This window comes from Sorex araneus, chromosome 2, assembly GCF_027595985.1.
Source record: "Sorex araneus isolate mSorAra2 chromosome 2, mSorAra2.pri, whole genome shotgun sequence".
Classification (NCBI taxonomy): Eukaryota; Metazoa; Chordata; class Mammalia; order Eulipotyphla; family Soricidae; genus Sorex; species Sorex araneus.
Window position 1 is genome coordinate 95,324,638 of NC_073303.1, and position 25,258 is coordinate 95,349,895.

The 25,258-nt window shown below is 42.4% G+C and overlaps 1 protein-coding gene across 1 annotated transcript in view; it reads left to right on the forward strand.

The window, feature by feature from the left end:
* KCNQ3 (potassium voltage-gated channel subfamily Q member 3) overlaps positions 1 to 25,258 on the forward strand; it is a 358,449-nt gene that overhangs the window by 274,139 nt on the left and 59,052 nt on the right. Inside the window, exons 2-3 of the mRNA XM_004602450.3 lie at positions 20,425 to 20,515; positions 21,993 to 22,119. Coding sequence (XP_004602507.2) covers positions 20,425 to 20,515; positions 21,993 to 22,119 — 218 coding nt within the window. The remainder of the gene's footprint in view (positions 1 to 20,424; positions 20,516 to 21,992; positions 22,120 to 25,258) is intronic.

Genomic DNA, 25,258 nt, shown 5'->3' on the forward strand with positions numbered 1-25,258 from the left:
TGGTGCCGCCCCAGACTGATTGCTCCGTCTGAGGCATACAGGTTTTTTCATCAGACTTTTGTGTTTTTCACCCTGTGTTTCCCATCGAAGACTCCAGCCACCAAGCAAAGTAAGCACCTCTTGTTTTCCTCCTGATTCCTCAAGCATTGCTTTTTTATCTCTTTACAAGCTGATCACCACCCACCTTCAGAGTGCTGATATAACACATCCAGTGACAGGTCTTAAAAAATTCATTGAAAAGTCACATTAGAAAGCCGATGAGAAGGCCATCGTGATAGTCTAGAAGGCAGGGCATTTGCCTTGCACGTGGCTGACCTGGGTTGGATTTCCCGCTTCCCATATGGTTTCCCTAGCACCAACAGACAGGATCCCTGAGTGCAGAGACAGAAGTAAGCCCTAAGGATCACCAGGAGAAACCCCCTACCCACCCACCCACCCACCCCCCAAAAAAGAGACCCAGGAAAAAACAGGCCAAATAGAATGAAAATTTGGAGGCTGGAGACAGCACAACAGGTAAGGCACTTGGGACTGGAGCGATAGCACAGTGGGTAGGGCGTTTGCCTTGCATGTCGGGTTAGATTCCCAGCATCCAATATGGTCCCCTGAGCACCGCCAGGAGTAATTCCTGAATGCAAAGCCAGGAATAACCCCTGTGCATCGCCGGGTGTGACCCAAAAAGCAAAAAAAAAAAAAAAGGTAAGGCACTTGCCTTGCAAGCTGCTGACCTGGGTTTAATCCCTAATACCCCATATATTCTCCTGAGTACTGCTAGGAATGATCCCTGAGTACAGAGCCCGGAGTAAGTCCTGAGCAACCTAGATGTGACTCCCAAACCAAAAGTAAACAAGTTTTTGTAGAGAAAAACTTGAGGTCCAACTCTGAAGTACAGAACAGAAATTTGCTTTTTTCCCCAAGTTTTAGGTCCAGCATGAAGAGGAAAAAACACAGTGGTTCAGGTGCAGAGACACATCTTACATGCATGAAACTTAAGTTTAATCTCTGACACTGAAAGAAAAATATACCCACAGCTTTGTTTCCATTCCTAGTCTGATAAAAGTTTGTTTTTAATCGTAATTGAGTTTAACTTTTTATACTCCATTAATTTTTATATTAATTAGAATGTTATTAAATTATTATTTAATGTGTCTAGGGAGGTAGTCATATAAGTTTTTTCTCCTATAACTTGTAGGAGACTAAATTATACTGATCAATTTTTTAGTATTAAACTAACCTTAGGGGTAGGAAAGATAATTCAGCAGGTAGGTTATTTGTTTGCCTTGCACACAGCTGACATGGGTTGGATTGCCAGCACCCCAAAAGGTTCCCTGAGCCTGCCAGTAATCTTTGAGCACAGACCCAGGAGTAAGCTCTGAGCACCACCAGGTGTAGTTCAAAAACAAAGAAATAAAAAAGAAGCAAAAACTTAACAAATCTTACACATCTTAGAAGGAAAAATACATTGGGAGGAGGTGAGTAACTAGTAATCTATGGAGAAGATTCTAAACAATGACATCGTTTTTCCCTCTAAATTTTGTTTTATTTAAATTATTTATATTGTTAAGTTGGGTTTTTGACATACAATGTTCCACCACTGATCCCACCAATGTCAACTTTCTTCCTGCAGTGTTCCCAGGTTCCCTCCCTCCCACCCCCTCCCCACCCAAGCCCCAGCCTGCCACCTTGACAGGCATTTTTTAAGTTTGATAACTAAAATTTGTGTCTCTTGATTTCAGTGTTGTTGACTCTGTTGTTTGGACATTTAGCTCTACCATCCCTTAACAACACTGACGTACCTGAATCCCCTTTGCCCCTTCCTTTGTTTCTCTCATCCATCTCTTCTCCCTTTCCCCTTCACTCTTTTTCTTTCCATTTCTTTCCCTCTCCTTCCTATCCTCTGGGTCCAAGGGTGACTAGGCATCCCCTCTTTAAACCAATTGAATTTCCTCATTCAGTTACTCTAAATACAGCATATAAGTGATATCATTCTTTACTTGTCCTTCTTCTGACTTACTTCATTTAATGTGATACCTTCCAGCTCCATCCATGTTGCAACAAACTGCATAATTTTATCATTCCTTACAGCTGCATAGTAGTTCATTGAGATACCATCTCACACCAGTGATAATCACACAGTATATCAAAACTTAAAGTGTCTTCTGTAATGGCAGGGATGGGGGACACAGGAGGTAAACGGGGGATATTGATGGTGGGAAATGTACATTGGTAAAAGGACATTATATGACTGAAAACCAATTATGATCAAATTTGTATCTGCATCTTACTGTGATTCACTTAAAATAAATAAATAAATATTAAAAAATGAATAATGAGAACAATCAGTGGTGAAAATCACATCCGCTGCCAGTGGGAACGTTGTCAAGTTCAACCCCTATGCAAAACAGTATTGAAGATTCTTACTAAACTTAAAATTGAGCTAACATATGATATAGCAATTCCATTTTTAAATATCTACCCCCAAGATAGAAAAACATCCATTGAGAAGGACATATGCACACCATTATTCACTGCAGCAATCAGTACAGTAGCTAAGATATGGATTCAACTTTGGTGTCCAACAGACCAGTGGATCCTAAAGATGTGGTGTGTGTGTGTGTGTGTATGTATGTGTGTGTGTGTGTGTGTGTGTGTGTGTGTGTGTGTGTGTGTGTGTGTGTATATATATACTATGCTGCTCTGGCAATGACATCTTAACAGCATGATTGAAAGTTACCAATAGAGTCCTGAAACCTAAAACCTCCAGAACTCAATCAACACTATGCTCAGAGCCAACTTCTACTGGCTCAGATGAGCCTCATCCATGATTGAATCTGCTGAAAAATAAACAAAACCAGGTATTCGGGACTTGTGACCAAAACCTCCAGGCTCACATGGAACTGGGAATGGGCAACCTCTCCCCATTTTCCTGTGCTTGCAGTAACCTGGAAGTCATGCCTACAAACTGCCTCTGGTGCCATATATGCTCATTAATGGCCATGATCCAGAGACTCAGAAATAAATATTTCAGAAGGAAACAACAAAAGCAACATGTGACAAAAATGCCACAGGACCCCAAAGTCACATCCAAGTAAAAAAATTTAAATTAACCTCAACTGTATCACTGTATTTAAAAGTTTAGAATTCCTGGAGCAACATCTCATATTCTATACTACTGATGTGATGGAGATAATGACTTAATGACTCCAATCTTCACACAGTTCACACACTTTCCTCTAAGGAAACTTTTTGGATAATTTTTAGTGGACTTTTCATAATAAGCAATACAAAATAAATTATTTAGGTCCAGCTTTGGGGGCAGACTTTTGGGGTAAGGATGGAAACATTCAAAATATGGTGGTAGGAAGGTGTAATGATGGTGGGATTTGTGTTGAAGTTTTGAATGTAACAAATTATTATGAACAAATTTATAAAAATTAAATTAAATTAAATTAAATTAAAAGAAAGTTACCAAGGAAGGTGAGTAAGAGTCTGTGTTTTGCACATTTGGAGTAACTGAGAGAAAGTCTGTAAGTTTCCTACTTTCATTGACCCTGCTCTGGGATAGTGAAAGCTTACACTAATGTCCGATTAGCCTTATTTTATATATAGGGAAAGTACGTATAAATGAGCTTTCCAGAAGCACAATGATGACCAAAAGCACATGAATTGACATGTGTTTGAAAATCCCAAACCAGATAGGTTTAGGTTTCCTTTCTTTCTTTCTCTTCCTTCCTTCCTTCCTTCCTTCCTTCCTTCCTTCCTTCCTTCCTTCCTTCCTTCCTTCCTTCCTTCCTTCCTTCCTTCCTTCCTTCCTCCCTTCCTCCTTCCCTCCCTCCCTCCATTCCTCCCTTCTTCCCTTCCTCCCTTCCTCCCTCACTCCATTCCTCCCTTCTTCCCTTCCTCCCTTCCTCCCTTCCTCCCTCCCTCCCTCCATTCCTCCATTCTTCCCTTCCTCCCTTCCTCCCTTCCTCTCTCCCTTCCTTCCTTCCTTCCTTCCTTCCTTCCTTCCTTCCTTCCTTCCTTCCTTCCTTCCTTCCTTCTTCCTCCCTTCCTCCCTCCCTCCCTCCCTCCCTCCCTTCCTTCCTTCCTTCCTTCCTTCCTTCCTTCCTTCCTTCCTTCCTTCCTTCCTTCTTTCCTTCCTTCCTTCCTTCCTCCCTCCCTTTCTCCCTCCCTCCCTCCCTCCCTCCCTCCCTCCCTTTCTTTCTTTCTTCTTTCTTTCTTTCTTTCTTTCTTTCTTTCTTTCTTTCTTTCTTTCTTTCTTTCTTTCTTTCTTTCTTTCTTTCTTTCTTTCTTTCTTTCTTCCTTCCTTTCTTTCTTTCTTTCTATTAAGACACCATGATTTACACAGCTGTTTATAATACCATTGTTTGAGGCCTACAGTGTTACAACACCAATCCTACTACTGCCAGTGTCCCCAGGGTCCCTGTCCTTCTCCAGCCTTCCCCCTTGACAAACATATAAATCATTTATTTCGTATTGTTTACTCCAGCAGAACTTAAAGAAATGGCAGATGGAATTATCAGAAGATAAATCAACAAAAGTCAACTGTCAATTTGCAATGATTAATTCTGAGGATATTTCTTTTTCTAATGAGCCATCTTGCCCCAGATGCATGGTTCTGGGGTTTGGGAGGGTGAAGAGATAGTAGAGTAGAGAAGAGTCAGAGAAATTGGGGAGCAAACAAGAGCTTTTCTGGAGAGTTGAACAGAGGAGTTTGGAAGGTGGGAGGTGTGGGAGTGAAATGGGCCTCACCAGGAGGCCCATCAGAAGACACAAAAAGCTCTGGGAGAAAGACTGGCGGGTGAAGTAGGGCCTTGGTTAGGGAACGGAGAGAAGCAGAACGGGTGCCGGGTGCACGACCGTGTTTGAGAGGAAGAAAGGGCTACACATGCTGAAGGCTGAGGCAGGTTTGGGGGCCTGGGGCAGGGCTGTGGTATGGGAGTGGGAGCAAACAGAAGATCCCTCTGTGTTTTGGGTAAGCACTGGACAACACTCCTTCATTCAATGATCACTATGGTGCCCCCCACCCCCGGTGCCTGCCTTTGCATATTCATTTCTAAATTTCGGATCGAAAATATGGGGCTGGGCAATGTAGTATCTGACTGGAAGTGCCACAGCTCACAGGGAGAATGTGCACTCAAAGCCAGGCTTAAGAAAAGATGCCTGTGTTGGCCAAAAGCAGGCAAAATTAAAAACTGTAGCATGAGGAACTCTTAGAGAACCCCAGACCTCAACATCTAGCTCACATCATTCTGGCCAGGGCTATTCTTCCTTAAAAATAGGAGCTACCCAGGAGCCAACCCACATTCCCTACTGCCACCAAGCAAGCTCACCTTGTTCCAGAGACTAATAAATAAATCTTAAAGTTAATCAGCTAGCCAGATACCCAGTCCTGGCTGAGACCTCAGGGGCAATCTCAGAAGGGGCACAAGCCAAGTCCCCACCCTTCCAAAGTTCTGGTAGCCACACTTATAACCCCAACAGCTCTGCCATGTCTCTGCTGGACTGCCCAATTATATATTCTCAATTCTTTGGAGCCACAACTCCAAATTCTATAATACTAACATCTCAGTAGGAGCACACCAGATTGGATGGGATTGTAACACAGAAACCAACTGATCTCGGCTAACAAAAACATGAATACAAAAGGTTTATCTTGCAACAACAACTTAGTAAACCCTCCGACAAGGACTTAATGTTCCCAGGGTGAGACACAATAATTTTTACAAATTTTCTTTTACTAAAATATTTTTTTGATCATTCCATTAGCCATTTAGTGGTCACAAGCAATATAGAATAAATTATTGTGGGCCTGCTTTGGGTCAAGTTTGAGAAGGGGTTGGAGAAATGGAGACAATGGTAGGTGGAAAGGTGACAGTGGTGGTGGGAATGGAGTTGGAATATTGAACCCCTGTAACAAATCTTCGTGAACAACTTTATCAACCATGGTGTTTCAATGAAGTGGGGAAAACAAACAAATATAAAGTGGAAAAATATGAGAGCTTCTTGTGACATGGGATATGGGAATCACTGTGTGGACTTACATGTGGAGAGTCACACAGATGTGGAGCTAAAGCAGTTCTGATAGGAGTCGGAGGACTTAGACCAAATAAATGCCCATATCCTGCTGTATCAGGGACTTGGGGTCTGCCCCCACCTCCTTAGGCGGGCCTGCAGGCACTACCTTGACACAATGCCCTAGCCAAAGGCTTTGGCCATCATGCTGTGTTTAAGGCACGAGTAACTTCTTCTGCCTCATTGATTCTAAATGTGCTTTTCACCCAATTTTAAAATCACTAAGAGAAGTCTATAAAACTCAATCAGTGGTTGTCATAATTTTAATTGGTAGTTTGTACAATTATAATGTGTCTGACAATTAATGGTGTCTGAGAGAGAATGAAGTGCAGTCATATTATCTGTTAGCAGAGGGGATATTACCCAGAGATGATATATGTTTGATAAATTTCTTTTTTTTTTGTAATAGTGACTACTGCTGCCCATGATTGAGGAGTTACATTGTTCCAGAGTCACTGTGGATTTTTAAGATAATTGATTTCTGGCTCCCTCTCACCCTCATCCCTACTATTAAAATTTAGGGGCCAGAGAGATAGTACCGTTGTAGGGTATTTGCTTTAGCATGCTGCCAATTCAGGTCAATCCACAGCACCCTATATGACCCCTCAAACACAGTCAGGAGTGATCCCTGAGTGCAGAGCCAGCAGTTAGTTTGTCCACACTGCCGGGTGTGGCCCCAAAATAAAAATATAAAATGAAATAAGATTGGGCTTCTCATATCCTATGAATTTGAGAAGGACAGGAAGTTTAAAATGCCAGAATGCTAATGAGTTCATGCACAGGATTCTATGTGGGGGTTGAGGTAACATCATATCCAACCACGCTCAAGGGCTACACCTCGCTTGACGGTGGAGGAGGGGGGGTTGCTGCTCCAAGGGGTGCTGGGAACCAGAATCTAGAGTGCCCAAATGCAACCATGGGCTCCAGACCTTTGAGCCATCTCCTGGCTTTTATCTCTTTTATCCCCATAACCCACTGAAGTCACCCCAGCACAGTGCTGAATTCTGGATCTCACACAGCAAATGAAGAACTCTACACTATTGGGCAGGAAGATGCCGTTGAGGATAGGACTGAGAACTATTGTCTCTAGATATATCAGAGAAAAGACTTTCTGGGGGTGGTGAGGGTGGGAGGAGACTCCCAGAGATACTATGTGAATTTGTATTGGTTGATCCTGAGTCCCAGTGGGTCATTACTCAACCTGGTCTAGATGTCATACTGGAGATAATAGGTATAATTTCCAGCACATAAGGAAAAGGAGAGCTCAGCTTGGCAAAGTGCGATGGCATTGCCCTTACTGAGAAGTTTCCAACAAAAGGTTTCACATAAGTGGGTGTTCTGAGGGGTCAATGTTGATGAATCAGAGTGATGTTGATGATCAACCAATGTTGATAACCTGTTACATGTTTCAACAGTCATAAGATGAGTGTGGAGAGTAATAGAAGTGTGGAACAGAGTTCCTTGGAGTGGAGAGCATGGATAGTTTTGTGCCCTGGGTAGAGCCTTCTCTCTCCCCATGCCCGTTCTCTTCCTTCACACTGCTCCTCCTTCAGATGTGGCATTTCTGTGGAAGAATGGATCACTGACAAAACTGGCAAAGAGGAACTCTATAGAAGTTGCCAAACAGTGGCTTAAAAAGTGTAAGGATGCAGTGCATATCAAGATGTGGGATCATCCATTCTAAATATGGAATCACCAGTCTGATCAAACAGCAGAAACATTCTATCAGCTTTTTAGGATTTGTCATTGCCTGACCCACATTCACTCCTGCCAGAGTGATGTGCAGGCGCCTTTGCACTGAGTCAAGTTTTTTATTTTTTACTTTTTAATTTTATAAGGTAGTTCACAATATTTCATTACATTTAATATTCAAACACCAATTCCACCACCATTACAACTTCCACCACCATATTTCGGGTGATTCTATCCTGAACCTCAATCCATGCCTCAAAGCAGAACCAAAATAACATATTTTGTATTTTTTGTTATGAAAAACCGCTGAAAATGCTACAATAAAGTACTCTTGAGGAAATACTGTGGAGATTGTTGTATTTCACCCAGGAGCCATTAGACCCTTCTATAAGAGATCACTTACATGGTGTTGAAGTTTGAGCCTTGTGTGCTATGTATATATAATATCTGTAAAGAAAAAACCTGTATGTTTCCCTCTAAGATTGATTGCCTCCTACTTTGAACCTTATCAAATGTGGTGCAGTGATCTTGGAGTATGAGTAGAGTGTGTGGTTTGAAGTATCGAGTGGCCTCATTTGCGGCCATGTGGTCCAGGAATAGATTCACTTGTGGGTAATGCTTGGCCAGAGAGGGAAGGTGGAGAGCAGCTGTGAGCATGGCGGCAGCTGGGATTTGGAGGTTTTCAGTTGCTGAGGTTGGATCCCTTGGGGTGGGAACGGGTCTCACCTGCCCCCCTCCGGGGTGCCCCTAGTGAAACAGCCTGGTGCAGGGTCCAGTGACATGGTTATGGTGAGCGTCATGTTTTGTTCCCTTCTTCCAGGAGAGAAGGACGTACAGTCTGCACAATGGCTGATGATAAGATTATCTAGTGGAAGCCAGAGGTAGCTTATGGGTGTGACTGCTGAGTCACTGGAGATGGGGCGGGTGTGGGGGGGGGTGTGTTCAGGCCAAGGATCTCTGTTCCCCATCCCGTTGAACCCAGAGTTCCCCACTGAGGCATAGTTTTGACCATACCCAGCACAGCTTATTCCTTCCCCCCCCCCTTTTTTTTGGTGGTATATTCTTTTTTTTTTTAGTTGAATCACCATGAGATAGTTACAAAGCTTTCATTGAGTGCAGTCATACATGATTGAACACCCATCCCTCCACCATTGCTCATTTTCCACCACCAATGTCTCCAGTATCCCTCCCACATCAAACGACCCCCCTTCTCTAAGGCAGACAATTTCCCCTATACTCTCTCTCTACTTTGGGGCATTATGGTTTGCCACTGAAAGGCCATCATGTTTGGTCCTTTATCTACTTTCAGCACATATCTTCCATTCCAAATGAATCCTCCAACCATCATTGACTTAGTGGTTCATTCTCTATCCCAGCCGCCTTTTCCTCCAGCTCATGAGGCAGGCTTCCAACTATGGAACAATTTTCCTAGCCCTTGTGTCTACTGTGCTTGGGTGTCAGTCTCATATTATGTTATTTTACATTCCACAAATGAGTGCAGTCATTCTATGTCTGTCCCTTTTTTTCTGACTCATTTTACTCATGTCATGATACTCCCCATGCCATCCACTTATAAGGAAATTTCATGACTTCATATTTCCTAACAGCTGCATAGTATTCCTTTGTGTAGATGTACCAAAGCTTCTTTAACCAGTCGTCTGTTCTCAGGCACTCGGGGGTTGTTTCCAGGTTCTGGCTACTATGAACATACAGTGAACATACATGTGCAGATGTCATTTCTACTGTGTGTTTTGCACCCTCAAGTTATATTCCCAGAAGTGGTATTGCAGGGTCAGACAGAAGCTCAATTTCTAGTTTTTGAAGGGGTACCCATATTGTTTTCCCAAAAGGCTGGACCAGTTTGCATTACACCAACAGTGAAGCAGCATCCCTTTCCTCCACACATCCATGCCAACACTGGTTGCTTTTGTTCTTTTGAATGTGTGCCAGTCTATGAGGTATGAGATGATATTTCATTGTTGTTTTGATTTGTATCTCCCTAATGATTAGCGATGTAGAGCACTTTTTCATGTACCTTTTGGCCATATGTATTTCTTTTTTGAGGAGGCTTCTGTTCATTTCTGCTCCCCATTTCTTGATGGGGTTGGAGGATTTTTTTCTTGTACAATGCTACTAATGTCTTGTATATCCTGGATATTAACCCCTTATGGGCTGAGTATTGGGTAAATATTCTTTCCCATTTTGTGGGTTCTTTCTGTATTTTGGTCACTGTTTATTTTGAGGTGCAGAAGCTTCTTAATTTAATGTAGTCCTATTTATTTATGTTTGTTTACACTTGCTTCGCCAATGGTGTTTCATCTTAAAGATGCTTCAAAATGTCATGAGAAGTTCTGCTTATATTTTCCTCAAAAGCATTGCACCCGCACGGCAGAGCCTGGCAAGCTACCCAGGGTGTATTTGATATGCCAAAAACAGTAACAACAAGTCTCACAATGGAGACGTTACTGGTGCCCGCGCGAACAAATTGATGAGCAATGGGATGGCAGTCACAGTGACAGTGACCTTATGGATTCATGTCTAATATTGAGGTCTTTAATTCACTTTGATCTGACTTTTGTGCTTGGCATTAGACAGAGGTCAGTGTTCACTTTTTTTGCAAGTAGCTGTCCAGTTTTCTCAGGACCACTTGTTGAAGAGGCTTTCCTTATTCCACTTCACATTTCTTGCTCCTTTATCAAAGATTAAGTGATCATATATTTGAGAGTCTCTGATAGAATATTCAACTCTGTTTCATTGGTCTGTGGATCTGTTTCTTGTCCAATACCATGTTGTTTTAATTACTACTGCTTTGTAGTACAGTTTGAAGTTGGGGAAGGTGATGCCTCCCATCTTCTTTTTCCCAAGGATTGTTTTAGCTATATGTGGGGGTTTATTGTTTCATATGAATTCAAGGAGTGTTTGAGCGTTTTGTCTATTTCTTTGAATAATGTCATGGGCATCCTGATAGGGACTGCATTAAATCTGTATAGTGCTTTGGGGAGCATTACCATTTTGATAATGTTAATCCTCTTTCTTTGTGGTATCTCTGTCTGCTTTTGGTATTAGGGTGATATTTGCTCCATAGAAACTGTTGGAAGTGTTTGTGATTCTTCAGTTTCCTGGAAAAGATTAAAAAAGATTGGGAATAAGACCTCTTTAAGGATTTGGAAGAATTTACTAGTGAATCCATCTGAGACAGGACTTTGTTTTGGGGGAGACTTTTTATTACCTTTTCAATTTCCTTGATGGTGATAGGTCAGTTCAAGTACTCCAAATCTTCTTGCTTCAGCCTCGGGAGGCCATAGGAATCCAGGAATTTATCCATTTCCTCGAGAGTTTCTTGTTTTGAGCTCATTCCTTCATACAGCAATCTGAGGAGCTATAGGTTATTTGCTTTGGTTGGGATAAGAATGATTTTTTCAGTAGAATTTAGTAAGGTGAAAACACATGAGTGTTCTCCCCTGTTTGATAACAGTGGTTTGTACTTTACCTTGCCACAGGGAGCTTAGGTTTATTGAGTTAAACCCATCACAGTGCTCCCGAGACACTCCTATTCCTCCATGTTTATCTTTAACTTCTCTTTTGTACTCAGCTTCTCCTATCTGTTAATCACTTATCTTCCCAAATTCGACCCTGTGACTTGGAAGGTCAGGTTCTTCAGACAGTTCTGGATTTTGTATTTGTAAGTGAAATATTGCTTTTCTTTTTCTTTTATGTCCTTTGTATAGTTTATTTTAGAGCAATATCCTTTTTGTATAGACACAGGAAGACAGTTAATGCTATGTTTTTCTATCTTGGGAGTTACTTAACTCCGAATATTTACTCCTGGGCATCTGTCATATTTACTGTACTTAAGCCTCTGTTACCCTTAGTTCCTAGCAACCCAAAAGGAGAGTCCTGGTAAAGGGACCTGTATGGACCCAGGATAAGCTGTGAGCTACTCTGGTATCAAAAAGGGATAGGTCGAGCGCCATAAAACTTATAATAAGAGCACGGTCAGAGACAAACTCTGTTATGACCCAAAGAGAAGAAATTGGGTAAGGACTCTGCTGCGGTTAGGAAGGACTTAGGACTGTAGCCTGGGATCTATAGTAAGATGTCCCCAGGAAAGCCACCTTTAAGCTTAATATATCTCTAACTGTGACCATACAAAATGACGAGAAATATTATTAAAAAGTAAATTTAACATGACCATTTAAATGGATCTGGATTAACAAAAGGGGAAAGTAAGATGCCTGTAGATGGTATTCCACCCTTGAGCGGATCTCCTCGCAGAATGAGTTTGTCCTAGAATCTTCCCCTGCGGGAAGGACTTTACAGGTGTTGAGTGTGCTACCTCACCTATGTGTATTTGCTACCCACAACTCTGGGGGATGGCCTTGAGAACAAAGGCTGTGAAATGGGATGCAAGAAGATGGGAGTGAGGGGCAGTAGAAAACTGAAGTGTGAGTCATGGTGAGACTGGAATATGGACAGAGTTAGACTAGGATAGGACAGAGATTGGAATAAACAGTTATTGATTACCAACCAGGTTGGCGGCCCTGTTTCCTCTGTCATACCTCTGTTGGTGGCAGTGGCTGGCTGGGGTGGGGAGATGGCTCATGGCCACTGGACACATGTGGCACGTGGCCACACTCTTTTAACAAACAGTCCCCACCTCTTTATAGAATGAAAACATCCCTACCTTAAAAGCACTTACTGCTCCAATCAACAATCGATAATCAAAGTGCCATTGTTGTTTTGATGCATCTCCTTGATGATTAGCGATAAAGGGCATTTTTTCATGTTCTTTTTTTGACCATCTGTATTTCTCCTTTGAGGAAGTTTCTGTTTAGTTCTTCTCCTCATTTTTTGCTGGGGTTGGAGTTATTTTTTTCTTGTAAAGTTCTACCAGTGGCTTATATATTTGGATATTAACCTCATCTCAAGGGCATTGGATAAATAATATTTCCCATCCTATGGGCTGTCTCTGTATCTTGGTCACCATTTCTATTGAGGTGTAAAACCTTATTTTAATGTAGTCCCTTTTGTTTATCTTTGCTTCCACTTGCTGGGTCATTGGTGTTTTATCTTTAAAGGTGTTTTTAGATTCAATGTCATGAGGGTTCTGTGTATGTTTTCCTCCATGTACCTTGTGGATTCAGGTTTTATATTGAGGTCTTTGACAAAAGACATTGCATCTTATTTGCACCCCTTACAAAATGCCCCTAGTAATTGACCCTGGGTTGGATGTTTTTTTTTACTTTCAATGCATTCTAATTATATTTTGGTCACTTGTAAGTAGTAAAAGAGAAAATGCTTTTGAATTATTTAAAATATTCCTCATGCGGGAGTGATAGCACAGTGGGTAGGGTGTTTGCCTTGCACGTGTCCGACCCAGGTTCGATTTCCAGCATCCCATATGGTCCCCTGAGCACTGCCAGGGGTAGTTCCTGAGTGCAGAGCCAGGAGTAACCCCTATGCATTGCCAGGTGTGACCCAAAAATCAAAATATATATATATGTATATATATATGCATGTATATATATGTGTGTGTGTGTATATATATATATATATATATATATATTCCTCATGCTTATCATGTGTGTGCTTAGACCTGGTTTCTGCTGACATGGTTTGAAGCCATAATTTGCTAACCAAGAAAGAGGTTCATGTCGTCACTGGGGAGAGAAACAGATAAAGGAAAAGTAGAGGACAGCTCTCAAATCGGGAGAGGGCAGGAGGAGCTCTTGATGATTTGGTTTTATTTAAATTCCCCATGTCACTCTAGTATGTGGTAGTTCACCACTGTGCTGATGGCAGTCAAGTTTAGCAGCAGGGGACAGACTGTAACCAGCTGAAAGAACAGCTGAAACATAAAATTTCCAAAGACAAAGCAAGAGAGAGGTACAACGAGGGATGCAGTGGGGCTGAGAGTGGATAGACCATGTTGACAACTTCTGCCTTACCATGAGTCATGGTGTGGCCCCAGCACATCATTCAGACCTTGAGTTTGCAAATGTCCTTGCTGTGAGATGAAGGAGTGAGGATAATTCCTTAAGGTTTCTTGTTAGTTCTAGTTAATGGAATTTTGGCAAGCTGGTCATGAATCAAGTCAGGAAGAGGAAGCATTAGATAATTGATTTTAGTTTTGACTTATGTTCTTATGTCTGGACTCCAACGGAATGGCAAATTTTGGGCTCTTTCCTTTATACATGACAGACATGACCAATAGATAATAGAATTCTCCCCAGTTACCCTGACAGCAGTCTCGATTTTTTTTTTCAACACACCATTTAAAGCAGCCAGACCAATCCATCCTAATGACGTTGCAAGTAAACAAGGACTGATCTGCTCTGTCTCAGAAGAATGGGAAAGCTCAAGCTAGAAGATGACCCACCCTTCCAGTGTGATGAATTGGACTGACTCACAGGGAACCAGCAACTCCCTGGAACATAGGAGATGTTTTACCTTGGACGCACTTTATTGGGATGGGTATTGATTCCTTTTGTGATCTGAGGGTATAGATCTTCTGCTGGAGAGCAGAGACTTATGGTGGAGCTTTCAAAGGAACAGGTGGTTTCTGATGTCAGAAATAGCTACTCTGCCGGAGGGCTCCTGTCTGCCAGCATCTGTCTAGGAAGACTATGGACTGTCCATGAATAGGCAGGCTGACCGGCTGTAAGGAGTCAGACGACTGGGGAGCTACAGAAGCAACTGTAATGAGGGCAAGAGCCAGCAGGGGTCTCTAATCAAGCTTTTCTTTCCCAAACCTGGGATTCCCCCAGAGAAGGGCATTGTCTTCCTGTAGCTGCCTCACTTCCTCCTTACCCCTCCCTCCTGTCCCCTGACCCTGTTCTCTGCAGATTCTCAGTCAAGTCTCCAGGGCTCCTCTCAGCTGGGGGTCTGGCCCTGTGTTTGTGAAGTCCTGCCTGAGCAGGAGACATTGTTCCTCCTTTAGAGGGATATCAGTCTGTGGTGTTTCCTTTCCAGCCAATTCCGTGATCTGTTCTGATATAGGTTTGTGGGAAGCAAACATCAGAGGGAGTTTCCGGTGCTGCTGGTATTCAAGCTGGCGGTTGCTTGTGCAAAAATCACAGTGCCTGCTTGACTGCCACTCCAGCAGAGGTTTGTTCTGGGGCTCTGCACCCAGAGTGGAAGCACTGGCCCTTTGGGGGGCTCCTTTTTGGAGCGGTCTGGCTGGCTTCAGACACCAACAGCAGCTGCAAAGCATTCTCCTTCTGCATCTGCTACCTGCTACCTCATTGGCTGCCATCTTACGGGGTGTGGGGAGGGTCAGATTCAGAGGACCAGAGTGCACGTACAGAAGAAATGAGCCTCTTTGAAGGACATAGCCCAAGGGGCTAGATAGAGCGATAGATAGCACAGCGGGTAGGGCGTTTGCCTTTCATGTGTCCAACCTGGGTTCAATTCTCAGCATCCCATATGATCCCCCAAACACTGCCAGGAATAATTCCTGAGTGCAGAGCCAGGAGTAACCCCTGTGCAATGCCAGGTGTGCGCCCCCCCCCAAAAAAAAAGGCATAGCCCAGACCCTTGGCCCTAACTGGGCTCCTCTTCAAGTCAGAAGCTTGCAGACAAGAGAGCAGGTGTGGGCTTCCACCACTGACCTTTGCACTCTTTGCATATCCTAGGAAGAGGGCAATGAGAAGGAAGGTGGAAGAGGGAGATCGGAGAGAAAGAGAGTGGGACTGGGGTTGGGGGGGAGCCAGAGGAAAGAAGAACAGTGAGAGAAAAGTGGAAAGAGACTCCAGGAGGGATTTCAGAGTGACAGAGAAGGTAGGGGATGAATAAGAGATGGAAAGAGTCAGAGCCAGAATAGGAGAAAGTGGGCCATGTTCAGGGCCTAGGCCATCTGACTTCCTTCCTGGAGATTTGTCTGTCTGTCTGTCTGAAACCAAATTACTGCTGAAAAAGAACATTGAAAAGTGCAGGGCACCAAAGAACACATTCCATTTTTTTCAGGTGCGGGCCAGATTTCCCTGATATGTTTTAGCTTCCTAAACTAACCATTACTCTCAAATCTCAAAAAGGATCTTCCTTGAAGGCCTTTTAATTCCTGTGAAGGGCAAGGATATGCAGGATTTTGCCAGGCGTTTGCTACCCCCTGCTGGCTGAAGGCTGTTCCTGTACTCTCCATCCCCCTGGGAACCTGTTTTGATGACAAATAGGAAAGGCTCCATAGTCTGTCCTCAGCCGGCTCTAAAATCACAAACTGTTCAAGTTGGTAAGGGATGTAGAGCTCCAGCCCAGACTTCCCCCTTAAACTTTAGACTTGGGTGTTGGTCAGTCTACTGGGTAGTCCAGTAGCTCAGCAAGACCACACCATGGTGGATCTTCTAGGGCTTGCTGGTTCCACTGCATAGACCCCTGATGTTCATGGACAAATGATCCACCTGCAGACTTCCCTGCAGCCCCTCCAGATGCTGCTCAGCCACATGCTTTGGAGAGGACCTTGGGATTCTCTCACGTGGGATACTTTGCACCCCTCCGAATTTGCTTTCATCCTCTCTCAGTGTAACCACAGCTTCCGGAGCACACAGCTGTCAGAGATCATCGGGAACGGCAACAGAGTCATGGTCAAATTGCATTTGGACATAGACACAGGCAGTAAAAAAGGTTATAAATACAGTTACAGTATGGATTAGATAGAGTGATATGACCATGACTAAAGGTATGTCTTAGATATTGATGAGATATAAATTAGATTGTATGGATTATATACTGGTCTAGATGATATAGATACGAATATAAATATTGATAATACAGATGCATATGTTGATATAGGTTATATTTGATATATGGATATAGGTGATATAGACATATGACTTGTATTTCTTGTATCACTTGTCTTCCCATTGATCTTCGATTTGCTCGAGCAGTAATGTCACTATTTGTCCCTGTTGTGTGCTAGTGTAGCCCAATGATATCTGCTCGCTCCAGGAACAGGAAGAGCCTCAAACCATTCATTCAGTGTTTTAATGAAGAAGTCTGACCATCTCGTTGGTGGGCGGCCACACGGTTTTTTGACATCCCGTGGAATCCAGTCGGTAACAGCTCTAGTCCAGCGGTCATCTCTGAATCACATTACATGTCCGGCCCATCTGATTTTTGATGTCTTGGCAAATGAAACAGCATCCCTGGTTCTTGATTGTCGATGGAGGTCGGAGCTTCAGATTCCTTCTCTCAGTTGAGTGAGATGTGATACTCCTAGCATAGCTCTTTCGATTCCTCTTTGGGATACCCGGATGGTGTTCTCATCCTGTTTTCATAGGGCCCAGGTCTCTGAGGCATAAGTTAGTGCAGGAAGAATGGTGGAATTGAAAAGATGTGCCCGGAGTTGGAAGTCCTTCATCCTCTTAACCACTTCTTTGACGCTCTTGAAGGCGTTCCGCGCTGCTCTCTTCCTCCTGCGCAGTTCTGGCGTCAAGTCGTTCCTCATATTGAGTTCTTGACCCAGGTATACATACTATGTGTATAAATGTAGAATGAGATGATATAGATACGGATAAAGATATTCTAGTGTTTACATATGCAAATATATATATATATATATATATATATAAAGGCCAGAGTGATAGTACAGCAGTAACAGGGAGTTTGCCTTGCATGAGGCCAACCTGGGTTCAGTCCATGGCATCCCATATGATCCCCCAAGCACCACCAGGAGTAATTCCTCAGTGTAGACCCAGGAGTAAACCCTGAGCATCACCATGTGTGCCCCCCCAAACAAAAATAAATTTTTTAAAAAGTAAAATATATATGTAAAGGATGTATATTTAAAACTTTCATCCTCCAAGTACGGGAGTGTGTATAGGTCAGATCTCAACATCTGCATAAGAGCATTTGCTCTCACTAAATTAATTCAGCTCTGCACCTTCCCCTCCCACCCATTGAACTCATCCAGTGACTGCAGCTCCATGGTTGATGCCAAAGAGACATAGACTGTTAGTGGAAGATTTGCATGCCAAGACCACCAATAAAAAGGTTGAGACAATTTAGTTCTTAAAATGCTTTCTGATAGGAAAAGCACTATTTGAAATGAGACACAGTCAATCAAACTATGATAGAAGGGTTCTGGGAGTGAGGGGTGGATCAGGAAAGAGGTCTTAGGATAAAGCAGAAGCAGCTAGACGTTCTGAGCATAAAGTATCAGCTATGCATATAAATCAGTCCCCTTTCTGTTGTTCAAATATTTATTTTTAATATGTGTCTAGGACATGTCCTCTCCTCTTCCTGGCCTTTCCTAGTCAGGAAGACCAACCCTTCTCCTCCATTCTGGTCAGTTTTTATTGCTGAGTAGTCTGGTATCTTTCGTGTTACAGCTTCTACCTCAACTGGATCAGTAAAGTATTTCAATAGATAAAGGCTGGGGCTGGAGTGATAGCACAGTGGGTAGGGCGTTTGCCTTGCATGCGGCCAACCCGGGTTCGATTTCCAGCATCCCATACGGTCCCCTGAGCACCGCCAGGGGTAATTCCTGAGTGCAGAGCCAGGAGTAACCCCTGTGCATCGCCGGGTGGGACCCAAAAAGAAAAAAAAATCAATAGATAAAGGCAGTTCCTGACTTAAGAATTCTGCTATTAGGCATGAAGTTAATATGTTTACTTTATTGTACAAAGCCTAAGAAAGATTACAAAATAATGTTAGGTGCAACTGTATGTGTGAAACTGTCATTACTACACAAAATAAAAACAAGGAAAGGATTATAAACTAAGTGTGGGTATAATTGTACTGGAATAGAAAGTTAAAGTGTGGACTTAGAGCACCATCTGAGAATGATGAACTTCCTTGGCATTTCCCAGAGCCTGGCCAACCAGTGATGAGTGTGGATCTGGAAAATCCCTAGACATTGTTTGTGTGACTGATCCCACAAAGATGATGGAATGGCTCCTCATCTTTATCTGTTGTACTCACAACATCCAGGATCACTAGGATGGTTCATTATTGCTATTCTATGGATTTGATTGGTGTGGTCCCCAAAGTTAGGAAGTTGCTTCTCCAGGGTTACTTGATGTATTTCAGATAGAGTATAAGAACTTCATTCTCACAGTATCTTCAGATTCAAAACTCTTGAATCTTTCTCTAGCTACATCATTACCCCAATGCTAATGATTTCTTCTCTGAATTTCTTCATCTCTAAAATGGGGTTAATCATATTTACTCTAAGGTGATTATGACGATGAGCTGAAAGATATAAAGTGGTGAGTGGTAGCAATCATTTACAGGTGATAGGGGGAGTTGTTGGTGATGTTACCTAGATTGTCATCATCATTGTCATCATTGTCACCATTATCATCACTTGAGATGATTAAGAGTCAGTAGACTGTAGGCAAGAGTCATGGTTACAAATATGAAGTAAAGGGGCCAACATAAGTGAGAGACAAGAAAAGTTTTTAAGTTTCTAGGCAGGATTCAGTTTCTAGACATGGATTCAGATTTGCAGAATAGCAAGTTTGTTGATCAGAAATGTGATTAGAATTACCAGGATCTGAAGCAGGATTTGGGTCCCTAGCCAAAGATAAGAGCTGTCATTTCTGAACTCACTACTATCTTTGTCCTTACCACAATACTACAAGGCAGCTGTTGGACTATGCATTCATAAAGACAGATATAAATTCTTCACCATAAAACTCCAGCTCTATTTCCTCAGGATACCCCATGTAAATATCGAATGAATGAATGAATGAATGAGTGTACAAGTAAGTGAAAAGAACCATAAATTGGAACCTAGTAGGAAAGAAGTGTGTTAGTAGGGGGACTTACAGTATTATACTACCCTCACCTGTGGGTCCTGTCCTCTAAGTTCCTCTCGGCACCTTGGGGACAAACTTGGGGACCAATGTACTGGCCATTGAAATTAGGAACCTCCAACTAAAAGGAAGGAGAAACATTTTTCTTTACTAAAAAAATGAAACATTCACAAACAAACAAACCCTTTTCTCCTTCCATCTCACACCAGATTTATAAAAATAATAATCTCAAAGAATAATTTGTAATTTGTTGCTGCCTGGTGCAAGGACATGAACCAGCCAACCTCTTTATGAATTTTCAATTATTCAGCATCATTCTGCATGGTGGTTCATCTTCTTTCTAGCAGGTATTCTGAAATTTCAATAAAAATCCTGAAATGAACCCCAGCAGAAAAATGTGAATTCTTTTTGTAATGATCATCTATAGAAAAAATGAATAGTTATTAATTATTAATATTAATAAAATAAATTTACCCTTCTTTGTAGTGAATTTTGTGTTTATACTTAGATTAAATATTCATATACTTGAAAATCATCGTCGTTTGTGTGCATTTCAAATTTATGTTTTTTCTGATATATCAAAGATAATGGTACTTTTTGGTCTTCCTGGAGTCTGCAGCTCCTACAGTTGATACCAGATGATCCAGTTCAAATTATAACTGATTGATTCCACTAAAGAGCTGTTAAACTCAAAGATGGCACATTACTTAACCTTCGGTGTCCTATTGCCTTTAACTGAAACAGTAATCCCTACACACCTTATGTTTTTAGGCAAGGGTAGGTGTGTTATGTGGAGGGCATGCCTGAAATGTAGCTGTATCCAACAAACATTGTCCAGGAGTAGGCTTGCAGCTTGCAACAAGCCAGGATGGAACATGTTCTTACTCTCTTTCTTCCTTGCCTCTAGGTTTCTGATTGTCCTTGGCTGCTTGATTCTGGCTGTCCTCACCACTTTCAAGGAGTATGAGACAGTTTCGGGAGACTGGCTTCTGTTACTGGTGAGATCAGGGACCAGCTGTGGTGCTGTTCTGGGGCAAACAGCCCTGGTGTTTGATGGAGAGTGGGGGAGCTTCAGCCTAACCATTGTTGGGAGTCTCTGGCTGAGTTCTGGCCTAGGAGAAAATAAGCATTGGCTCAATGACTGAGGTCTGCCATGGCACAAGGCAAGAGTGGGGAGCTGAGGTCGAGATAAGAATTGTCTTTTTGAATGTCAGTGCATAGTAAAGGGGTTAAATGAATCGCTATTCATCATCCAATCCTGTTCAATCCCTGGCACTGTAAATTGTTCTTCAAGCACTGTCTGGGGTCGCTTCTGAGCACAGAACCAGGAATAGGCACTGAACACTGCTAGGTTTGGGTCTCAACGTTTTAAAAGAATAAAAATAAGAAAAAAATAATTTTGTTATTCCAGATGAGAGATAAGGGGGAATAAACAAGGTGAAAGCAATGACCATTATTAGTAATTGTACTATAAAATTCGGCATCCCCAAATTAACCCTGAAGATCCTCTATTGCTTTCAAGGCCTGTGCAAATCCCCTTTCTAACAAGAACTCTAAGCTCTTGTTCCAGAATCTACATCTGTCTGCATTCTATTTTCCATGTGGGTACCTGGTGGACAGAGTGTGATCTTAGCCATTGAGTTAAGTTACCTCATGTCTCTGGCTCACATTTTCCTCATATTCTTCCCCCACTAAAAGGTGAGATGAAGATCAAAGGTTGACAGGCTGGGTGCAACCTCATCCCCTGGGCAGAGGAGGTGCAGGAAAGCCTTGGTTTTTCTGCAGCCAAACAGCCCTGGTCACTGGCCCTTGAATGAAGACAGTCTGACTTGATTAAAAGTCAACCCTATTCCCCAGGGTGCAGTGACCCACTCTGTAGAGCCAAGGGTTCACAGTGCTTGGTTAGTGTTCACAGGGTCGCAGAAGGAAGCCTCTGCATGGCATAGAATAATCCAATTCCTTCTGAGAGGAGGCATTTGCCCAGCTCAGAACTGAATTCTGAGGAGGTGGTTGTGGGGTGGGTGTGGATGATACTCCAATTGCAGGAATTAGAGATCAGAGATTCCAGTGGACCAGCAGTTCTACAGTGCTTCCAGGAAAATCGTAAAGGTGCTGGTTCTTAACAAAGGGAAAGTGAGGACCCAGTGTCTTCCCAGGAGGCAGCCCAGCTGGGTGCCTACACATGGGCCTCACTGGAACCTGATTCCTGAGCCAAAGGTACCACCTTTGCTTATTGTGGCTTTGGGAAATTTAGTTTTCCCTTCTCCTTGCCATGGTTCTTCCAAAAACATACCAGAAATATAATAATTGTAAAACGCTGCAGGTGGTGCCTGGCCCAGATGCCACATGTGGACCACCATGAGCCCTTCTGGGAGCCAGGTGGAATTTGGCTGCAGAACTTCAGAACAGAAACCACAAGTTCCAGGCAACTGGGTTCCTGTTCATCAGCGCTTCTCCATATGTTCTTCAATGCAGGAAACATTTGCTATTTTCATCTTTGGAGCCGAGTTTGCTTTAAGGATCTGGGCTGCCGGATGCTGCTGCCGATACAAAGGCTGGAGGGGAAGACTGAAGTTTGCCCGGAAACCCCTGTGCATGCTGGGTAAGGCCCCGCCTACGCAACAGGCTGCTGCCGTTGTAGACCATCCCCAACCCCACCACCACATATACCTCTTTGGGCGCATTGTTTCACTGGAGAAATATTAAGCAGACACCCCTTTTGGGCAGCACCCTCAGTAGTGCAGAGGAAGTCCAGCTTGCATCTTTCTGGTGCCAAATTCCTCCTTCCAAACACCATCCCCACAATGATGCCACAGGGGTGGGGTGGAGGCCTTCTCTCTTGCCCCCTTTGCTGTGAAGAAACCAGATCATTATGAGAAGTTGAGCATGCCTGGTCACTAGATTGACAGCATCTCAGTCACACGGCAACAAATTTGCCATTACATTTCCAGTCTGCTTGTGGTGAGGTTGGGAGGCATGGTTGTTGGCTGGGGATGGTACTTCTAGGGCCACATGTGGCTGTTTTACATGAGTGGAAACTGAGGCTCAGGCTGTTACATCATCTCCTATTTTTTTCTTTTTTTTTAAATTTTTTTAATGAATCACTAAAATACAGTTACAGATGTAAAAATTTCTGCAATTACATTTCAGTCATACAATGATCAAGTACCCATCCCTCCACCAGTGCCCAGTCTCCTCCACCAATGTTCTCAGTATCCCTCCTGCCATGGCCCAAACCCTCTGCCTCTGTGGCAGGCACATTCCCTTTTACTCTCTCTCTCCTTTTGGGTGTTATGGTTCACAATACAGGTACTAAGTGGCCATCATGTTCGGTCCATAGTCTACTTTCAGCACACATCTCCCATCATGAGCAATCCCTCCAAGCATCATTTACTTGATGGTCCCTTCTCTATCTCAGCTGCATTTTCTCCCCATCATGTGAGGCCAGCTTCCAAGCCATGGAGCAATTCTCCTGGCCCTAATCTCTACTATCTTTGGGTGTTAGTCTCCCATTATGTTACTTTATATTCAACAAATGAATGCAGACATTCTATATCTGTCCTTCACTCTCTAGTCAGAGTGAGTCTAATTTTACTTAGCATGATAATCTCCATGTTGATCCACTTATATGCAAATTTCATGTCAATATTTTTTAATAGTGCATTGTGTGTATGTACCAGAGTTTCTTTAACCAGTATCTGTTCTCGGACACTCGGGTTTTTTTTTCCAGATCCTGGCTACTGTAAGTAATGCTGCCATAAATATACAAGTGCAGATGTCATTTCTACTGTATTTTTTTGCATCTCTGGGTTATATTCCCAAAAGTGGTATTGCTGGGTCAAATGGGAGCTCAATTTCTAGTTTTTTGAGAAACATCTATATTGTTTTCCAAAAAGGGTGAACCAGTCGGCATTGCTACCAGCAGTGAAGGAGAGTCCCCTTTTCCCCACATCCACGCCAACACCGGTCACTTTTGTTCTTTTGGATGTGTGCCAGTCTCTGTGGTGTGAGGTGTTATCTCATTGTTGTTTTGATCTGCATCTCCCTGATGATTATGAGGATCATTTCTTCATGTACCTTTTGGCCATTTAGATTTCTTCTTTATGAAAGTTTTTGTTCATTTATTTCATTGTCCTATTTTCTGAAGGGATTGGAAATTTTCTTCTTGTAGAGTTTAACCAGTGCTTTGTATATCCTTCATATTCACTCCTTATCATATGGGTATTGGGTGAGTATCCTTTCCCTTTCTGTACACTCTCTTTGTATTCTGGTCACTGTTTCTTTTGAGGTATAGGAGCTTCTTAGTTTAAGATAGTCCCATTTATTTATCTCTGTTTCCACTTGCTTGGTCAGTGGCATTTTATCTTTGAAGATATCTTTAGCTTCAATGTTGTGAAGGGTTTTGCCGACCTTTCCGTCAATGTACCTTATGGATTCTGGTCTGATGTTGAGGTCTTTAATCCATTTTGATCTGACTTTTATGCATGGTGTTAGGTAGAGGTCTGAGCCCTTTTTTTTTGTGTGTGTGTGTAATTGTCCAATTTTGCCAGTACCATTTGCTAAAGACACTTTCCTTGCTCCCTTATCAAAGATTAGATGGTCATATATTTGAGGGTGTGTCTAAGGCTATTCACCCTGTTCCATTGGTCTGAGGCTCTGCCTTTTTTCCAATACCATGTTGTTTTAATTATTACTGCTTTGTAGTAGAGTTTCAGGTTGGGAAAGGTGAATGCCTCCCATCTTCTTTTTCCCAAGAATTGCTTTAACTATCCGTGAGGGTTTGTTGTTCCACCTGAATTTCAGGTATGTTTGATCAATTTCTTTGAAGAATTTCATGGGTATCCTTATAGGTATCACATTGAATATATAAAATGCTTTGGGGAGCATTGCTATTTTGACAATGTTAATTCTCCTAATCCATGAGCATGGGATATGTTTACATTTCCTCGTGTCCTCTTTTATTTTTTGAACTAGTATTTTGTAGTTTTCTTTGTACAGGTCCTTTGCCTCCTGAGTTAAGCCAATTCTGAGTTACTTAATTATCTGAGGCATGATTGTGAATCAGATTTCTTTTTTCATATAACTTTTTTCTCTCTCATTATTTGCATATAGGAAAGCCATAGACTTTTGGGTATTAATTTTATAGCCTGCGACTTTACTATACAAGTTTATTGTTTCTAGGAGCTTCTTGCTAGAGGCTTTAGGGTTCTCTCTATATAGTATCATGTCATCTGCGAATAGTGATTTCTTCCTTTCCTATCTGGATGCCCTTAATATCTTTTTCTTGCCTAACCACTATTGCAAGTACTTCTAGTACTATATTGTATAGAAGTGGTGAGAGTGGGCATCCTTGTCTTGTTCATGATCTAAAAGGGAAGACTCTTAGTTTCTCAACCATTGAGGATAATACTTGCCATGGGCTTGTGATATATGGCTTTGACTATATTGAGGAAAATTCCTTCAATACCCATTTGAGTGAAAGTTTTCATCACAAGCGGGTGCTGGATCTTGTCAAATACTTTCTCTGCACCTATTGATATGATCATATGGTTTTTATCTTTTCTTTTATGGATATGATGGATTATGTTGATTGACTTGCAAATGTTAAACCATCATTGTATCTCAGGATGAATCCCAATTGGTCATAGTGTATGACCATTTAAATGAGTTGTTGGATTCTATTCGCTAATATTTTGTTGAGGATCTTCACATCCATGTTCATCCAGGATATTGGCCTGTAA